At 36.1% G+C, this 20541-nt stretch overlaps 1 protein-coding gene across 2 annotated transcripts in view; it reads right to left on the reverse strand.

Moving 5' to 3' along the window:
- Positions 1–2330: 2330 nt before the first annotated feature.
- The window catches only part of GTF2A1L (general transcription factor IIA subunit 1 like), a gene marked incomplete at its 5' end in the record, with an annotated part of 30353 nt that continues 12142 nt past the window's right edge, over positions 2331–20541 (reverse strand). For both annotated transcript variants that reach the window (XM_081101307.1, XM_081101306.1), the window contains 5 exons: positions 2331–2576; positions 7587–7676; positions 9583–9843; positions 16186–16775; positions 18020–18104. In XM_081101307.1, the coding sequence (XP_080957433.1) occupies positions 2469–2576; positions 7587–7676; positions 9583–9843; positions 16186–16775; positions 18020–18104 (1134 nt within the window). In that variant the 3' untranslated portion in view covers positions 2331–2468. The remainder of the gene's footprint in view (positions 2577–7586; positions 7677–9582; positions 9844–16185; positions 16776–18019; positions 18105–20541) is intronic.

A 20541-nucleotide genomic window follows, 5' to 3' on the forward strand; every position in this document is an offset into this window, starting at 1 on the left:
CCCAGTTATCCCACTTCTAGGAATATATCCCAAGAAACTAGAAACACCAATCAGAAAGGATATATACACCCCTATGTTCATAGTAGCACAATATATAATAGCTAAGATTTGGGATCAGCCTAAGTGCCCATCAGCAGATGAGTGGATTAAAAAACTTTGGCACATCTAGACATGGAATACCATGCTGCTGTAAAAAAGAAGGAACTCCTACCATTTGCAACAGCATGGATGGAGCTGGAGAGCATTATGCTAAGAGAAATTAGTCAGAGAAAGATAAATATCACATGATCCCACTCATCTGTGGATTATAATGAACAACATAAACCGATGAACAAAAACAGATCCAGAGACAGAGAAGCGATCAGATGCTCAAACCTCAGAGGGAAGGTAGGGGAGGGTGGGGGTAGGGGGGAGAGATCAACCAAAGGACTTGTATGCATGCATATAAGCACAAGTGATGGATGCAGACAACAGGGGGTTAGGGTGAGGGCAGGACTGGGGGGGGGGTGGACAATGGGGGAATAAGAACACATTTGTAATACCTTAATCAATAAAGAAATAAAAAATTAAAATTAAAAAATCACTGAAGCAAAGTGACAATTTAAAATTCACAGTGGAAAGGAGGAAAGGAATTTTAGAAACAACTATTATTGCCTCTCCCAAACACATTAAACCCCAATTCCCAAGTGAATTTACCCTGTCACTAAATTTAGCCCTTATACTGTAATTTGCAATAAGGTTTGCCTACAGCACATAGTGACTGGATGAGCCTGGGAGAAAGAAACAGGAAGAAGACTAGAAAGTGTACTCAGCACTGGAGGGGTACATTTCAAGGACAGACATGAAGAGTAAGTGCCCTCTTTTTGCTCTCCATGTGGAAAAGATGGCCATTTCATGGTAGGCAACATCCATGAAGAGAACCCACAGCACCCGGAAGTTTTCAATAGGCAAAGACAGACCTAAAATAGTGGTAGTATGGTAAAGGACAATCACTCTGAGGAAAAAGCAGAGATAGCTGGAGGATCTGGTTAGGAGACCAGCCCACTTACTAGGACAAACTGAATCCTCATGCAGCTGCCAATTTTAAACCAAAGATAGTACCCCACATATATTGTCCAAAGCCCAGAGAGATTTATGCAGATTCTGACATGACTAATAGTAGCTGGGCAAAACAAGACAAGTGTTGGAATAAATTAAACTTTCTAATTGGGGTTATTCCCATACAGGAAATGGGGAATTCACCCTGTGACCTGTCAGATCAAGGTATCTCATCCTTTCACAGACCATAACCCACTCAACCCAGCACTGCTGTCTGAGTGAGAGTACTGTCCTGGAGAACACTGCTCAAAGCTGAGATTAAGGATCCTAAATTTAGAGAACATGTATATTCTACCCCTTAAGAGAAGCAGAACATGAGGAAAATGTTCCTTTGATGGATGTGAATCTACTAAGAAAGAGAGTATTACAAAATAATTTGGAGGATGATTTTCTTTGTTTTTATTGGTGCAGGAAAATGAGAGCTATCTGCGTTTTACATTGTTTTCTCTCCCTGGTTTTAAGACATTTATCCAGGTCTTCTTGCCACAAATAAGAGCAAGCAATCTCATCTGGCCTAAGCAGAGGTTCCTGAAGAGAGTATCTTTTCCTGACTTTTGTTTTAGAAAGCCTACACTCAATGAGGGGATTCCCTGTTAGGGAAAATTACGAGAGGTAGTATCTTTGATAGATAAAAGAGTTTGGAAAGGGGTCTTCCACTGTAAGAAAAATATTTTAAAAACTGAGAAAGGGGAAACCCAGTATGACTAGGAAGAGAACAGAAGTCTAAAGTTTCAACAAATAGAATGGGAACCTAACCCTAACCCTCACAATTCTCCAGAGATAGAAGGATGCAAGAATGACCTGGCCACAAGATAAGCCCAGAGAGGCTGATTCTTAGCTCAGGAACCCTGGCCTCAGCAAAGATTTCCTTGTTCATGTATAGCATGGGTTTAGCAGAGGCATCTGCCTCCAAGGAACCATCTGGGTTGATCTCGAGTAAGGAGTGTAGACTAAAAGACCCACAGAGGCCCTCTTATATATCCTGCTACTACTTGGTGAGAGATGGGAGAAACACTGGCTCCAATCTATTAACTGATCCTGATTTCACTATGCAGGGGAACTGTAGTCTGACTTAAAATTTTACTTCAAGTGAAATAAATGTGGCATTTCCTCATGCTCCATCACACCTGATGCATCTATGCTTTGTTATGGTACAGATAATGAGGGTTTAACAAAAACAGACCCTTTTAAATTAGTAAATGAAAGAAATATAAAATTGTATATTCATATCTGCATCTGAATTATAATTTTATTAAATTCCAGTGAACCAAAATTTGAGCAGCTTTGTGGACTATACTGAAGCAAAAACAAGTTTCACAATGCATGATATAGTCCCACTGATGTTTATGATGTATCGATCTCCTTAAGTTTTACCATTCTGCATCACCAATGGCTTTTGCAAATACATAGTCTCTCCCTCCAAAACACATAACACCATCTTTCAAATAGAATTTCCATTTGTTCTTGCTTCGATGAATCTGTAGGAAGAAATATAGTCTAAATTAATTAATTTAAAGTCAAAGTATTATTTACATTTCTTTGCATATCACATGTGATTATTCTAACCCTAAATGGGAGTTCTTAAAAAAAACAAAAGCAACTTCCTGCCCTGCGGGTGCAAATGGTGCTGGTGCCGTCAGCATGTGGGAGTGGTGGCGGTGGGAGCGGGGCTGCCTGCAGACAGGGGACTGGGACCACAGCTGGAGGGGACAGGCAGGGTCACAGAGGATGGGATGAGATCTGCCCCTGTGCCCACCACAGCCTCACAGCCTACAGTTCCTTTCAAGGTGCATGAATTCATGCACTGGGCCTCCAGTATGCATATACATTCCCCGGTTAATCTCTCCCCACTCCCGCAAAAGAAACCAAAGAAATACTAGAAGAAAATGTAGTGATCCCTTGAAACTCTTGAGGCAAGAACTTTCTATTCATGACTCAAAATTTAGAAGCCATAAAAATAAAGGTTGCCAAATTCAACATCTGCATGAAAGAAAGAGAAAGCATTGAAAACAAACTCAGGAAAAAGTATTTATGCATATAACAAGGCTAATTTCCCACCCCCCACAAATAACAGAGCTCTTAGAAATCAATAGACAAAGATTATGAACAAACAATTCACATAAAATATAAATGGCCCTTAAACGAGCAAAAAGTTAAAAATTTCACCAAGATATCATTTTCCACCCTTCATAATAACCACTTATATTAGTTTCTAAGTATATTGGCAAAGCTTTATGAAAAGAAAAGCACTCTCAACCATTGTAATGGGAGTATATACTGGAATATCATGCAGGAAAGCATTTTGGCAATATCTAACCATATACATTTGCCCTTTGTCTCAGTAATCTCACTTCTTGGGTTTATTTAGTAGAAATAACTGTCTTATGTACCTGGCCATTCAATAGCAAATGACTGAAAAATAACTCAAATATTCATCAACAGGGAATCATTAGAATTATTAAATAATTATTAAATAATAAATCTTAATAATTCTACAATGGAATATTATATAGCTATACAATACTAGCACAAATTTCTCCAAGATATATTCTCTTTAAAAAACAAGGTGCAGAATACAAGATTCTTGTGCTACCTTTTAGGCTTGTACTTGAATAAAGAGACTCTGGAAATATATTCAGAAACTAATATAACTGGTTACTTATTTGTACTTAAGGCAGGGACAGGGCACTACTGGTAGGAAGCACAAATGATAAGAGAATAGAAACCAGACTTTCCATGGTATAAAAGTGTTTTGTTGTTTTTAATGATGTGTATACTGGATAAAAAAAAAAATATATATATATATATATATATATATATATATATTTATATATATACACACACACATATATTATACATATATATTATATATGCTTTATTTTATTTTATATATAAAATTTATATTTGTATTATATATAAAGTAAAAGCATAATATGCTAATTAGACTGGATGTCCTTCCGGACTACCTTCCAGATGAAGCCCAGGCTGCCTAGGTCCCGGGTGCCTGCTGGTGGCTAGAGGGAAGCCTGGGTCCCGGGTGCCAGAGGGAAGCTGGTGCCGGCAGCCCAGGGAAAGAAGGCCTACTCTTGCATGAATTTCATGCATTGGGCCACGTGTGTGTGTGTGTGTGTGTGTGTGTGTGTGTGTGTGTATGCAGGAGAGAGAACAAGAAAGGGAAATACTATGCTACACAATTAGCAATTACTCATTGTACTAGCTTCTAAGGGACAAAGCCAGCTATAAGCAAAAGTTTGATATTGTTAAATGAAGATGCAACAGATTCAAATAGTTTCACATTTAACTATAAATAGTATCCTATTTATAGCACAGAACACGCTCATCTACAGTAAAAAGTTTCATTTCACCATTAATCTTCCCTATGATATTCTTATTACTTTACCCTTTATATTAATCTTGGACTTTCCCTAGGCTTCTGAAATAACATGTCCATACACTTCAAGTAATTTTCACACAGCATCTTGACCAGTAACCTTCATTTGACCTTTTCTCACTGCACATCTTAATATTTGCAAAGTATTCCCCCAATTGTTAACATAAAGTTTAAAGGTGAATTCCAATTCCATATGCTAATCAAAACCAAAAATATACTTTTTTAAAAGTGCTTTTCAAAGTTTAATGAGCATGCAAATGACCTGGCAGAGTCTTGTTTAAATGCGCATTCTGATCCAGTAGTCTGAGGTAAGACACAAAATCCTGCATTGGTAATTCTCCCAGGGGGAACTGACGCTATTGGCCTTCAAAACACACTGACTAGTAAAACTCTTAAAAAACTACTGAAAAGTCAATTCACTTGAGTCATCCAATACTACTTGAAACAAGCCAACTAATGACCAGAACTGTGAAATTACTCTTTTACAAAAATTCACTGCCACAAGTGGTCTTTCCCATTCTGCACTAACCTTAGAGATACAGTCTCTTTGCAAGTTATCTTTTGACTTCAGCACTCTTCTTTAAAAAACTTTCCAATAGTTCCCCAATGCCCTGATTTCCATTAAAAAATTTATTACTTAAAATATTAACTAATTAGAGAGTACCCTCAGACAACTAGATTTGTTAACACTATACATCTAATATCACTCCTTCTATCTACCCCACAACGTTATTAAGAAACAAAAGGAAACGAGAAAATCCTTTGAAAAATACAAAGCACTATGTAATTAATTACAAGCTATTTCCCACAATGAAGTTCAATAAGGTTACTCTACCCATAATGGTCTAGAAAATTATTTGTGCCTCTATAGAATGCACATATAATTTGGTGCCTTATAATGTTTCCTTCATAGAAGGCAATATACTATTTACAAAAAGGTAAACTAAGTTTGGTCCCTTTTTCTGTTACCTATTCCTTCTTATGCTTATGTTCACCAGCATCTAAATTGCCATTTTCTATCTGAATGAAATGTTATAGGGGAGAAAACAAACTTATTTTTAGAAAAAATGATTTTTACAACATTCTAAATACCATCCTCTATTTCACCCAAGTATATTGAAATTGTTCACAAAAAAAGTCAAAGATGTAAACATGCATTAGTCATCAGGGAAATGCAAATCAAAACCTCAGTGAGGTACCACTTCACCCCCACTAGGATGGATAGGATCAAAAAGTCAGGTAACAAGTATTAGTGAGAATATGGAGCAATCTAAACCATCATATATTGTGGTGGGAATGAAAACGGGTACAGCCACTTTGGAAGACAATATGGTAGTTCCTCAAACTATTATCACATGACCCAGGAATGCCACTCTTAGAAAGAAATGGAAATATATGCTCACACAAAAACTTGTACACAAATGTTTATAGCAGCATTCTTCTTACTAGCCAAAATGTGGAAACAACCCAATTCATCAACAGAAAATGCAGTGTGGAATAGCCATATAATAGACTAGTATTCAGCAATAAAAAGGAATGAAGAACTGTTACATGCTACAACACGGATGAAACTTTAAACACTGTCTGAAGTAAAGAAACCAGTAACAACAGACCACATATTACATGATTTCTTTCATATGAAACTCCAGAATAGGGAAATCTTAAGAGACAGGAAGTAGATTAATGGTTCCTCAGGCCTGGCAGTGGGGCTGGGAGGAAATAAGGAGATCAATACAGTGTCCCAAAAAAAACATATTCACATCTTGAATACATTTCATTTTCAAAATATAATAGACTCTACAGACATTGTGTATATACATTTTTTTGAACAGCCTGTAGGAGTGAGAACTAATGGGTATGAGGTTTCTTTTCAAGGTAATGAAAATGTTTTACATTGGTTGTGTTAAGGATTGCACATATCCATGAATGTACTGAATACCACTGAACTATATACTTTAATTAGGTAAACTGTGTAGTTTGTGAATTACATCTCAAATCTAAAAAATAAATGTAAATATGTATAAGGACAAAAACTGATAATTCTACTACATAATAACATTATAGTGTTTTTAAAAAAAAGAAAAAAAGAGTATTATATTTTAGTTACTACAGTTAAATTACTACTAACTTAATTTCTAGGCTTGAAACTTGAGAGATACCTTCAACTCTCCCTTGTCGATCATTCTCTAATATCCAGCTAATCACCAAGGCCCATGGATTCTTTCATCATAATCTTTGATTCTTCCATGGTCTACTGCCACCCTTAGTCTGGTTTTGATCACTTCACATATGCACTATCTCTGTTCTTACTATTTTCCTCTTTCAAATCATCAGACACTGCCAGTTTTTAAACCCAATTACAATTTTTTCAATAACATTCTCAGAAGACCAATGCCCATTAAATCAAGTTTGGATTTCTCCTACCAGGATTTTGGATTTTCCAACCTGCTCACAACTTTGTTTCCCACCCAGCCTCATTTCCTAATACATCCAAAAGGAGAACACTTTAGTCAAGGCAGAGCTATCCTTCACTGTCCCTTGTACATTCTACATGCATTCATATCTCTGCCTTTTTATCAGGCTATTCTACTCTAAATGCCTACTCTCTACACTTACCTATATCCTATAAATCATTCAAGACTATTTCAAAACCTCACATCACTCATGAAGGATTTGTAGAGAACTCCAACTACAAATGATTTCTTGTATCTCCTAGCCACTTTTAGGGCTTATTGTATGTACAATATCTTAGCAATATGTATGTACATATCTGGGCAATTGTTTTACATGCCACTCATCTTAGCATTTGATTTATCTGTCACATATTTTAGCTTTTGATTTACCTACCATCTTATTTCATGCCATTCTATTATTCCATACAGAAACATCTTGTTTCAATAAGATTCTCGCCTTCTTTAGACAAGGACTACCACTTTTTTGTATCACTGAGACCCCGCAAATTTATACAATTAATGAGCTATTTCAAGATTAATTTAACTGTGAACTATAATTCACCATCATATTCCCCATCATTTTACATACCTTTCTACTATTAATGCAATTAATAAACCCAAAGTCTAAAAATTGAATACAGTACCTTGTCATACTGACAGACAATTACATTATCCGTGTCAAACAGGTCTGGCACATCCTGTTCACTAACATCATCTCCAGAATTTAAGGGGTCCTAAAGATGAAAGATGAAAGATGGTCACATTAAGGAATTTAATGATGCTTTGAATTTTTTAAAAGTAGGCATATGTACATATATCTTGGAGAGTCAGAACAGTAGTGTACTTAAAAGTCAAAGAGCCTGAGGTTGACTACTTATCTTTGGAAAATTATTAAAACTCCTCATATCTCAGTTTTCTCATCTGAAAAAAATGAGGTTAATAAAACAACCCATAAGGCAGTGGAAATGTTAAATAATGTAAGGCAGATAAGACTAAATATGATACCTGGAACATATGCAAGAACACCAAAAAAGACAGTTATTACTACTTACATGCTTCTTAATTACCATGTTCCATAAAAACTTTGGTACATTAGGATTAGAGTAGATACCATATGCCTCTGTCCTGGCTGCCTTCTTTACCTACACTTCCATCCCCTAAACTTCCCACAATCTCTAGTTAACACCTGTGGACAGGCTATTTTGAGCTAGAACTTGTCCATGCAACTGGCTACTTTTCTTTTAGTAGTTTTGGCAACCCACAGTTCCCCTTATTGTTCCACAGACCAGTGTTTTGTTCTTCAAGAGTAGTTCAGCTGTAGACACACTGTTGTAGTAATTATGTTGGTAAATATGATGCCAAGAACCAAGAAAAGGCTCTAAGACGGATAATATAGTCTGTTGTAACTTTTTGCCTTCACCTGTATATATCTCGAAGTTGCAATCACAGCCACTCTCACTTTCACAAAGCATTATTACTAAAATTCCATATTTTATTGCCAGATTATATGTCTTTAATCTGATGGCGTCCTCTCCATGGAATCATGACTTCCTCAAGTGATAACTGCTGTTTTGGTATATATAAAGATTTAAATTTCGAGATAGTGATCCAAAAGAGGTGTGACTTTGTAAGAATGGTCTGTGTTACATGTTGTTTGTGAATTATCATTAAGAATGTAAGTATTTGCTTGAATCTCTTTCTAGTCACAGTTTTTGGAAATATGGGTGATCAAGTAAAGGATCAGTTGACTGGTAATCCTCCCATTCTGGCTTGTTAGTCTCATCAATATAATTAAATGAAGAAATTTCTTTATATCCATATAAGTAATTCAGTCCATGTTGAAGTTTTAGCAGAGGCTTTGTGGTATTTTTCCATTTAGTACTGGTATAAATTGATTTGAGAAGTAATGAGATAAAAAAAATCCTTATCAAAAAATAAATTGGAAAAAAATAAATAAATAAATTGGTTACTTCACTTATACTTTGTGGGTCCTCAAGCTGAACAGTTATGCTTGAAATATTTTTATAACCCTCCAAGGCTGGTAAAATATCTTTTTTTTTTCTGCCCATTCTTCTTTGGAATCACTTTCACTGTCAGATACTATCACATTTCTCTTTTGCCTTCGTGATGGTCTAATGTCAGACTCATTACTATCTTCTGATAAAGTACTATCTTTCAACTGACTACCAAAGTCACTCGGACAATCAGACAAAGTGGCTGTACATAATTTGCTCAAACATTTCTCTCTGCTACGACATGTCTTTTTAAAAACTTTTCCCATAATAAAAAATGGATGGAAAGAATTAGATGTATTGCTTGTCATGTCTCTGGAAATACTGACTGACAAGTTGAGAAAAAGACAGAAGTTAACTCGTGACCTGTCAGCAGCATTCAGATACAGAAACACGGTCAGCAAGATGTTAAGATCAACAACTATAGTAGCCGATTCCTAAATACTTACTACTGGTGTAAATTACAAGTTTCAGATTAAAAGTTTAAATATTAGCATACAAATAAGTCTCGTTTTAACACTAAAGACAAAGTTAATCTTAATTGTTATTCCTCTTGGTTCCAAAGCATATGAAAGTACAAATGTTGTAAATTGAATAAAGTAAGTTTCAACTCAAAAGTAATGCTCACCTCTTCCACAATGTCTATTTGAGGGTCTTCGTTATCACTACTGTTAGTAGTTGAATCTCCATTTGATATGTTATCAGCTTCTCCTTCAAGTACCTTCAGGTCTCCTGCATCAATAATCTCTAGAACTTCATGCTCATCTACATCTCTTGTACTTCCTATTTCATCATTGGAAGATGTATCACCAGTTCCATCTATTTGAATTATTTCATAAATATCTTCATCAGGTACCTGAATGCTTAAACCCATCTGAGAATTATAATCCTAAAAAGAGAAAGAAATGCAATGAAGTTTTTCAAATTAAACAATGTGTCTAAAACATTGAATCATACAAAATATAAAATTACTTAAACATCTCACAAGTGGTCACTTTAAATCTTTCTTTCCTGTAAGATGATATTCCCTAATTCTGAATAAAACATAGGAATAATTTTAAAATTATAAACCTACTCATAGTCACATATAGACAGCAAATGAGTTCCCTGCTTTAAGATAGCATTTACCAGTGTTTATATAACTTACTTAAATTTATATAGTACCTGTTAGCTTTTAAATATTTCACATTACTTTAAACAATAACTCATGGAGTAGAAAGGACAAGAGATATAATGCTCAGTGAACAAATGAAAAATATAAAGGATTGCCCTAACTGAAGTAAGACAAAGAAACAGAAAAATCCAAAATTATAGTTAGAAAATTCAATACTCCTCTCTCAGTAATCAACAGAAAAAGTAGACTGAAATTCAGTAAGGATGTAGAAAACCTGAACAACACAATTAACGATAAGTTAACCAAATTAACATTTATAGAAAACTGTACCCTAACATGCAGTTTACAGAATATTCACCAAGATGGACCATATTCTGGGCCATACACCAAATCTTGACAAATTTAACACACACAAAATATATTCTCTGAGCACAAAGGAATTATTAAACCAGATACCAGTAACAAAAAAATCCCCAAAGATTTAAAAATTAAATAACACATTTCTCAATATCCATGAGTCAAAGAGTAAGTCACAAGAGAAATTAGAACAATTTAAATTAAATGCAAACAAAACATAACATTTCAAAACTTGTGAGAAGTAGCTAAAGCAGTGCGTAGAGAGAAATTTATAGCATTGAATTACTATATTTAAAAAAGAAGCACGTTTCAAAGCAATAGCCTAAAATCCACCTTAAGAAAATAGAAAGGACCAAATTAAGCTCACAGCAAACAAGGAACTAATGAGATAAAAATAAATAAATGAATGAAACAGCAGGGAAAAAAAAGTCAATTAGACTAAAAGTTCATTTTTTGAGAAGATTAATAAAATCAATAAGCTTCTAGCCAGAATGACAAAGAAAAAAAGAGAGAGACAAGCCAGATAAAGAATATTAGGAATTTAAAAAGAGGTGATGCCATAGATCCTGAAGACATTGAAAGATAGGAAATTATCAGTTATTTTGGCTGCTATAACAAAATACCATAGACTAGGTAGCTTATAAACAACAGAAATTTACTTCTTATGGAGGCTGGGAAGTCCAAGATCAAGGTACTAGGAGATTTGGTAACTGATGACAGCCCACTTTCTGGTTCATAAGACAGTGCCTTCTCATGATGTCCTCACATGGCAGAGAGGCTAGGGAGCTCTGTGTGGTCTCCCTAGTAATATATATATTACCTCAGAGAGGAAGGGAGAAAGAGAGATAGAAACATGAATGATGAGAGAGAATCCTTGATTGGCTGCCTCCTGCATGCCCCCTACTGAGGATCAAGCCTGAAATATAGGCATGTGCTCCTGATAGGAATCAAACCTGGGACCCTTCAGTCTGCAGGTCAACGCTCTTTCTATCCACTGAGCCAAACCGGCCAGGGCTGTGTGGTCTCTTTTAAAAAGCAACTAATCCCAATCATGAGGACTCCATGCTCATAACCTCCCAAAGCCCTCACCTTTTACTTACTAATACCTTTGGGAGTTAGGATTTCAACATATGGAGAGGAACATAAACATTCAGACTGATAAAAGTCAACTTACAAAAATTAATTTTATGTCTATATAGTAGCAATAAACAACTGGAAATTAAAATTTAAAGAGAGGAGGAGGGACAGGAAGAGATTAACTGTAGAACTCATATGCATAACCCATAGACACAGATAATAAGGAGGTGAAAGCCTTGGGGGGGAAGGGGAGGGAGACAATGGGGGGGAAAAGGAGACATCTGTAATACTTTCAACAATAAAGATAAATTGCTTTAAAGGTGCATAAATAAATAAATAAAATGAGAAGAAAAATAATAAAATAAAAGAATACTATTTAAACCAGCAAGAGAAAAGCAACTCATCACATACAAGAGATTATCAATAAGCTAACACACAGATTCATCAGCTGAAATTTTGAATGCCAGAAGGCAATGGATGATAGATATGTTTACTAGTAAAGTGCTGAAAGAAAAGACTCTCAATTGGGAATTTTATATCTGGCAAAACTGTCCTGCAAAAATAATTGAGAAATTAAGGCATTCCCAGATAATGAAGAGAGAGGGGGTAGATATTAAAGTAAGATTTCTGAAGGAAGTAATAAATGGGTCAGTAGGAATTAACCAGAGGAAAGGATAGTGGGAAGAAAATCCAAGCACCAAGCAGAGGATAACAAAGGCAAAAAGAGGGGCAGGAAACAAGGTCAACACAGAGATTTGCTTATAGTTAGCTTGCTATTCCTAGTAACGTAGTAGGCATGAAATAAAGGAGGAGTAAATAACAAATTCTAACTGAGAAAGAACATGGAGTCCTTTCATGCCACATTAAGGAGCTTAAACTTTATCCTGTAGGTGATGAGCAGTCAGTGATTTGATTAGAGACTGCACTTTGGATAAATCTCTGGAAGCCTTGAGGAACAGAAATTAATAGTTAATATTCATTGAGCACTTACCATGTGCTAGGCAGTGTGCTCCTGAGCACTTAGCATTGATTATCTCATGTATTCCTCCCACCACTACAACTCTATGGTAGATACTATTATCTTTATTTTACATATGAGAAAACAGTAACTTGTCCAATTCACACAGTTATTAAGGGACAGAGGATGGATTCAAAGTAATTCTGATCTCTGAAGCCTAATCCTTGAACCTCTAGGATGGATGGACTGGGAAGAGTAGAGTGAAAAATAGCAAAGACTATAGGCTAATTAATTATGAAACGACTATGTTAACCCAAATAAGAAGCAATTAGGGCAATGGCAGTAGGTATGAAAAGGGAACAGATTCCAGAAATATTTAGTTTTAAAAGTTATCAAAATTACATGATTCAGCCTTAAAAATGAGTGAAATTCTGACATAGGCTACAACATGGAAGAGCCTTAAAATATTATGGTAAGTAGCCTAGCCAGCATTGCTCAGTAATTGAGCATCAACCTATGAACCAGAAAGTCACGGTTTGATTCCTGGTCGGATACATGCCTGGTTTGGGCATGCAGGAGGCAGCCCATCAATGATTCTCTCTCATCATTGTTTCTCTCTCTCTCTCCCTTCCTCTCTGAAATCAATAAAAAAAAATTAATATTATGTTAAGTAAAATAAGCCAGTCTGCTTTCACTTAGGAGTTACACAGAATAGTCAAATTCATAGAAAGAAAGTAGAACAGAAGTTACCAGAAACTGGGTGGATGGAGTGGGTAATGAGGAGTTACTTGTTTAGTGGGTACAGAATTTCAGTTTGAAATGATGAAAAGTTCTGGAGATGGGTAGTGATGATGGGTGTACAACAATGTGAATGTCCTTAATGCTATACACCTAAAGAAGTATGGAACTATGCATTTGAAACGGTTAAAATGATATAATTTTGTGTTATATATATTTTCCCACATTCACAAAATAGTTTTTTAAAAGTACATAATAAAAGGAGAAAAAAGAGCCAAAAGGTAATTTTAGTCCTTAGCTTGTGACCCCAGGTGGGCAGTGGTACCATGCAATATCTCTGATGAAGAACAATGAATTATTGTGACCTTCTAGTAGAGCTATCTACAAGGCAGATACAAGAATGAAACTCAGAGGAGTAATAGGGTTGAAAGTATAATCATCAACAAATAGGTGGTAGTTAAAACTATGATAATACATGAGATTGCCCAGGGAAAACATGAAGAAAAGAAATGAGCTGAAGCTAGATCCTTAGGAAATAGGAAGGGCAGATAAAGAGGAGGAGCTCATGAAGGAACTATAAGCATACAGTCAGAAAGGCAAATAATTACAAGATAAGGAAGCAGAAATGACAGTATTTGAACTTGGGGCAATGAGAATGTCTGAGAAGGAAAGGCAAGAGATAAAAAGGAATTAAAGAAGATACACTACCATACCATTTCTCTCCTAATCCTACTTTTTGGAGTTCTAATAAAGACCTGAGTTTCATGGCATTACAGCTCCACAGTTCTCCATGGCATTATAAGATTAGAAAACAAAACTCCTTCGCTGAGGAAAAACTTAACATAGTAATAACATAGATTTTAAAATAGAAGCTCATCAAAAATTGTCAGTAATATATGTATGAAATAGTACAAATGTTAAATTTACATAGAAATGTTAAGATCTCTGGCAGTTTATGCAAGAAAAGTAAACAATTACAGCTAATTTTAACTTGTAATAAGAATTTCTGAAAAGCTACTTATAAAAAAAAGAAAAGCTATTTATAAATTTTTTGAAAATTATATTAGCATAAACTTCACCAGATTAAGAACTATTTTAAAGAAATCCGACAGTAAATTTAAAAAAATAATAAAGTAAATTTTGAATGTTTGGACTGTGTTTTAAATACAGATCTATTTTAATACTAAACCAACAAGTTATATGAAAAGTTACCCAATATACCACATGCCCATTCTATATAATAAAAGGCTAATATGTAAATCAACCAAATGGAGGAATGACCGGTCGCTATGACACGTACTGACCACCAGGGGGCAGCTCCTGTATTGAGCGTCTGCCCCCTGGTGGTCAGTGTGCTCCCACAGGGGGAGGGCTCCTCAGCCAAAAGCCGTGCTCATGGTTGACAAGCACTGCAGCAGTGGTGGGAGCCTCTCCCGCCTCCATGGCAGTATTAAGGATGTCTGACTGCTGGCAGTAGGACATCCCCCGAGGCTCCCAGACTGCAAGAGAGCACAAGCCACCTGAGAGAGCCCCCTCCCCCAGTGCAAGAATTTCATGCACCAGGCCTCTGGTAAAGCATAATAGCACTACTATAAAGCTTAATATGGCACCAAAAGCTATTTTAAAACTCTATATACATCATCTCCGATAATCCTAGTATGAGGTTGGTTTTATACCCAGTTCAAAAGGTAAAAGTGGTGAATTTGGAATTTAAACCTATTGTGACTCCAAAGCTTAAGTTCTCAATCACTATCCCCTAAACAATCCTTGATTAAGCTCCCTTAACTAATCTATTTCCCCATATTAGAACAAAGTACAAGGTGATATCTAATAAGTAACAGTAGACTAAGTCCTTGAATCATCACACCAGAAATCTGCAAAGTTCATACAGAATCCAGGAGAAAAATGCCTCTAAAAATTGTAATTGATAGAAACAAACACTGCTTCATAATTATGAGTTTAGCCTACATTTCTTAAATTTTTATAGTATTTGGAAAATATAATAAATACCTGAAAAACACTTTAATCTTAATACTTTATGCCAAAACTAAACTAGAAACAGACTTGCTAAAAAAATTTGAACAGGCTTCATCAAACTTCTGAAACATTCTAAAACAGGTCAAATAGTTTCTTATAGTCTTTTTCTTTGTTGGTTATCCTTTACTGTACACTACAGTCTTCCCCTTCTACCTAAGAAAATGTTAAGGTGGCACTTAACTTGTACAGACTTGTACAGCAGTTCTAGAGGACCACCAAACCTTTAGCTAGAAACACAAACCTTTAACTATTTGTCCTCTGTCACTAAAAACTGGGTAAGTGGAGTAATCTATGACATACTTCACATGTGTAAAAAGATAAGATGATATCTTTTATTTTATCATCCAAAATGCCCCATGAATCTTTCTGTCATCACTATGAATTCCTTGAAAATAATCAAAACCTATTTTTAATATGGAAAGTTAATTAGAAACTATTTTTTAGTGGTTTGAATTCCAAAACAAATTATGTTAACTAGTATTTTAGCAAGCAGAAAGGAACAAAGTATATACTAGAAGATAATTCCTCATATAGAGAAAATTTTCATATGGGAGTTTAAGAAAATTAGGTAGAGCAAGAGAAAAACCACTTTGGACCTTTTCTGTATTTTAAGTATGACAATGAATTTCCCCTAAATATTTGTTTAATTACTAGAATGGATTTCTTGGTCCTTTACATTTTATCTGCAGACAAAAACAATTCTCACCATGTAAATGGAGAGGTAAAACTGATTATCTTAAAACAATGCATTTTCTTTAAAGAAATATTCTAATTTATTAATTGAAATTAAAAGTTTAGAAATTCTGAGCATGAATACTTTAAAAACTAATAGTTATAGTAAAAACAATTTAAAAAACATTTTTCTAAAGAAACATACATACTTCTAAGGAACCTTACATTTTAAAAAACTCAGACTGTCTAATTACTGGCCATTGCTTATCCCCTAATACCTTCTCTGAGACAGGTAGGCTGCTGGGCTCCTCTGTATTTCTTGGCTGCTTCACAGAATCACATCCCAACATCCTATTTTTAAGAAAATGAAGCTGACCATCAGATGAGTGCTGGTGCTGAGCCCCCTGAGGGCCTGTGGCGATGGGCCCACCATGCAGATTTTGAGTCCCACTAGCTAAAACACTGAGCAATGGCTCCACATTGGCATCTCTTTGAGAGACCTGTGGAGGAACTCCAACACCAGGAAGGCTGACATACTGAGAGCTTGCTGGCTGACTCAACAAAGCTTCAGACATGATTTTATGCTCATTTCCAGGAAGTACAAGTATATCACTGGTGGCATTTTCTAAATGCTTCCTATCCACTGTCCCAGAGTGAAGAATTGTGGGTTGCTGGAGCACAGTTTCCATTCTCTGTGATTTTTCAATAGCTGCTTGAAGAGAACATGGATTCAACTGTGGAAGACTGGTCTGTATTATTGAAGGCTGCCGAAGCTGCTGAAATACTTGCTGAATTGGATGCTGAAGAATACTTGCTCTTCCAGAAGTCTGTGTCACCGCAATTGGTACATTGACTTTATAAAGGTAACCTTAAAAAGGAGACATCAAAACTATAAGAACAATAGAATCCTGATTTCCTTCAAAATACAACATGTACAATAGGTAGGGAGGAAATATATCAATATGTTAACAGTGGTTATCTCTAGGAGCTTGTTTTTTTTGTATTTTCCAGAATACATATGTATTGCTCATTTTTAAAAATTAAATATGTCTTGCTTAACTCTAGCCTTTTCCCACTATTGCTTATATGGCACATTTTCAAATACATATAAACCACCAATATTTACTCCACAAGCCTCTCCCATTGTTTGATAAATTACAGTGTTACCAACCCAAAATTGGGATTTTAACAAACATAATCATGGCGAATATATTTCATATATTTAAGATATAGGATACCATATAACAATTATAAGAGAAGGCTACCCAAAAGTAGTTTATTAATTTCAAAAGTTATCAAATTTCTCCTCTCTTTCCTTTAAAATAAAACTAAAAAGACGAAATCTATTTTTTGAGCATTGTGTTAGGTATTTTGCTTAAACTTTACAACAACCCAAAGAATAGATATAATTCTCTTTCAAGTTAAGAATTATTTAAACATTTTGGATATTCTTTCTATTATGCCATACAATCTCCAATAAGAAGGAGACAAAGGTTGCTCAATATAATCTTTAGTTTTTCTTGATTAGACCTAAGAGACACAGATATGGTTTTTTATTTTATTTTAATCCTCACCTATGTTTATTGATTTTAGAGAGAGAAAAAGAGAGGGAGAGGGAGAGGAGAAGATTGAGGGGGAGATGGAGGTGGGTAGGGAGGGAGGAACATCAATTAGTTGCCTCCAGGCCTAATCTGGGGTCAAACCCACAACCTATATATGTGCCCTGACAGGGAACTGAACCTGCAACCTTTCTGGTTGTACAGGATGACACTCCAACCAACAGAGCCACCCAGCTTGGGCCAGATATATTATTTTGTGTTCATGAAAATTTAGATAACTGGCTTGAATTAGAGAAAACATATATGGAGTATAAAGTATCTTATACAATGTAGGGAAAGAGAATTGAGTATGAAATACAGAACAGGCCTAGTACAGTGTCTTTCATGGTATAGATTGCCTCCATAACAATAATAACCATCATTTATCATTACACTTAAAGCAAGTTTTATTAAAATTTCTTATAATTTCTGGTATGAAGTTTAATCATCAATATTACCACCCAGAAGTCAATACAAATGCTAAAAATAAAACATTTTTAGACTATACTCTTACCAGATGCAGTCTGTAGCGTCACACCTGCTGGTACATGAATAGGATAACCAGGAAAAGCAAAGTTTGCGCTGGAGTTTGCGGTGCTCTAGATATGAGAAATTTATATTAGAAAGTTACAAAAGGGCTTTACTTGTATCTTTTCTTCCTGATCTCATAGAGGGTCAAAAAATCTGATTCAGGATAACAGTTTGACAACAGTTAACATTACATCTCAGCTCTTTTAAAAAACACCTTTTTTATATTTAATTCAAATAATCTCATTATGAATAAAAAGAATTCTGTTCTATGGCTATTAGCAATAAATCCATTAAGTCTTAACAGTATGAGCACCAATTCAAAACTTGCCCACTACATAGTCTTATCTGGGCCACTGACCTTCAAGATGTCAAATATAAGAACCATAGTTGTTTATAGTCCTCTAGTCTGTAAGTTGATCACAAATGGTATTTTAAAGTAGGTGATACAATAGTGAATAATTTTTGTTTTGAAATAAACTTTAGGGTCTAAAATTTTTTAATACTAAATCAAAAGACAAACATTTTTGCCTATCAGACCTGAAATAATTTAAAAGACCTATTAGTAACACTCAATGCTAGTAAGGATGCAATTATAAATAAGTAACAATAGACAAACATGGTAATTAACCATACCTCCGACACGCTTCCCATTGGCTAATCAGGGCGATATGCAAATTAACTGCCAACCAAGATGGCGGCCGGCAGCCATTCAGCTGAAGGGAACAGGAGGCTTGCTTGCTCCAGTGATGGAGGAAGCCAAGGTTCCCCGCCTGCCGCTGCCAGCCTCTGAGCTGCACTCTAAGCAACTATGTTGCAATTATAGAAGCTAAACAATCCCCAGAAACCTGCTTTCAGCCAGCCGGGCCTCAGAGCTGGAGTTGCAACAGTGTTTCAATTATAGAAGCTAAACAAACCGAGGTCTCAGAGCTGGAGCCGAGCCTCAGAGCTAAAGCCGGCTCTCAGCTCCAGTGACAGCCATAGAAGGTAAATAAATCCCAGAATAAAAAAAAAAAAAGGAAAAAAGGAGAGATTGGGAGCTTCAGTCACCCACCAGCCTGAAAACGGCCCTCAGCCCCTCACCCAGACTGGCCAGGAACTCCAGTGGGGACCCCCACCCTGAAGGGGGTGTGACTAGCTGCAAACAGCCATCATCCCCTCATCCATGCAGGCCAGGCACCCAAGCGGGACCCCCACCCTGATCTGGGACACGCTTCAGGGCAAACCAGCCGGCCCCCACATGCACCAGGCCTCTATCCTATATAGTAACAGGGTAATATGCAAACTGACCCTAACAGCAGAAGGACTGGAAATGACTGGTCACTATGACACACACTGACCACCAGGGGGCAGATGCTCAATGAAGGAGCTGCCCTCTGGTGGTCAGGGTGCTCTCACATGGGAGGAGCTCTGCTCAGCCACAAGCCAGGCAGTACACTGCCAGTAGAGCGGTGGTGGTGGGAGCCTCTCCTGCCTCCTCAGCAGCACTAAGGATGTCCGACTGCAGTTTAGGCCTGCTCCCCGCTGGCAAGTGGACATCCCCCAAGGGCTGCCGGGCTGCCAGAGGGATGTCTGATTGCCATCTTAGGCCCAATCCCCCGGGGAGTGGGCCTAAGCCAGCAGGTGGTCATCCCCTGCGGGGGGGGTCCCAGACTGCGAGAGGGCACAGGCCAGGCTGAGGGACCCCACCTTCCGCCCCCCCCCCAAAGTGCACAAATTTTTGTGCACCGGGCCTCTAGTAAATAAATAAATAAATAAATAAATAAATAAATAAATAAATAAATAGAAATTCTCTCAGGCCACTGCTTATATGCGTGTATATGATATAATTCTTTTGGAGAACTATTTTGCAATATATATGAAAAGTGCAATTTTCATATATCATGCATGATCTTTGAACTAGAAATTCTACTACCAGGAATTTATCCTGATTACCTGATTATCACATAAATACACAAAGATAGGGTATATCTACAGGTATAACAATGGGATGTTATGTTAGAACAAAACTAAACATAATTTATATATCCATCAACAAGACTGGTTAATTAAACTGTGATGTACCCACTAAGACTAATCAATATTTAACTGGCATTGAAAAAAATACCTCTATATTACTAAATTTAAAAAAAGAAAATAAGTAATAAAAATGATACAGAGAATGATCCTACTTTTTACCCCCTGAAAACTAATATAACTTTCATAAAAGAAGTCTAGATGGGTATACATCAAACAAAACAGTTATCTTTGGGCATAATACTGCATGGTTATTTCACTTTTTACTTTATAAATTTGTTTTTACTTCAAGAAGAATATTTTTTCTTTAATCAGGAGAAAAGTTATGTCCACGAATTTCAAAGGCAGAGACATTTCTTCATTAGTCTCCTATCAAAAGCAGTGCCATTCTTCCTAAATATCCTGGAATCAGTATAGTTTGTTTGTTTTTTATGAGGAAATGGAAATAAATAGCCCACTAAACCATTTACCCTAGAACAGTAGCTGATGGGC

This window comes from Myotis nattereri (genome assembly GCF_964212035.1).
Source record: "Myotis nattereri genome assembly, chromosome: 10".
Classification (NCBI taxonomy): domain Eukaryota; kingdom Metazoa; phylum Chordata; class Mammalia; order Chiroptera; family Vespertilionidae; genus Myotis; species Myotis nattereri.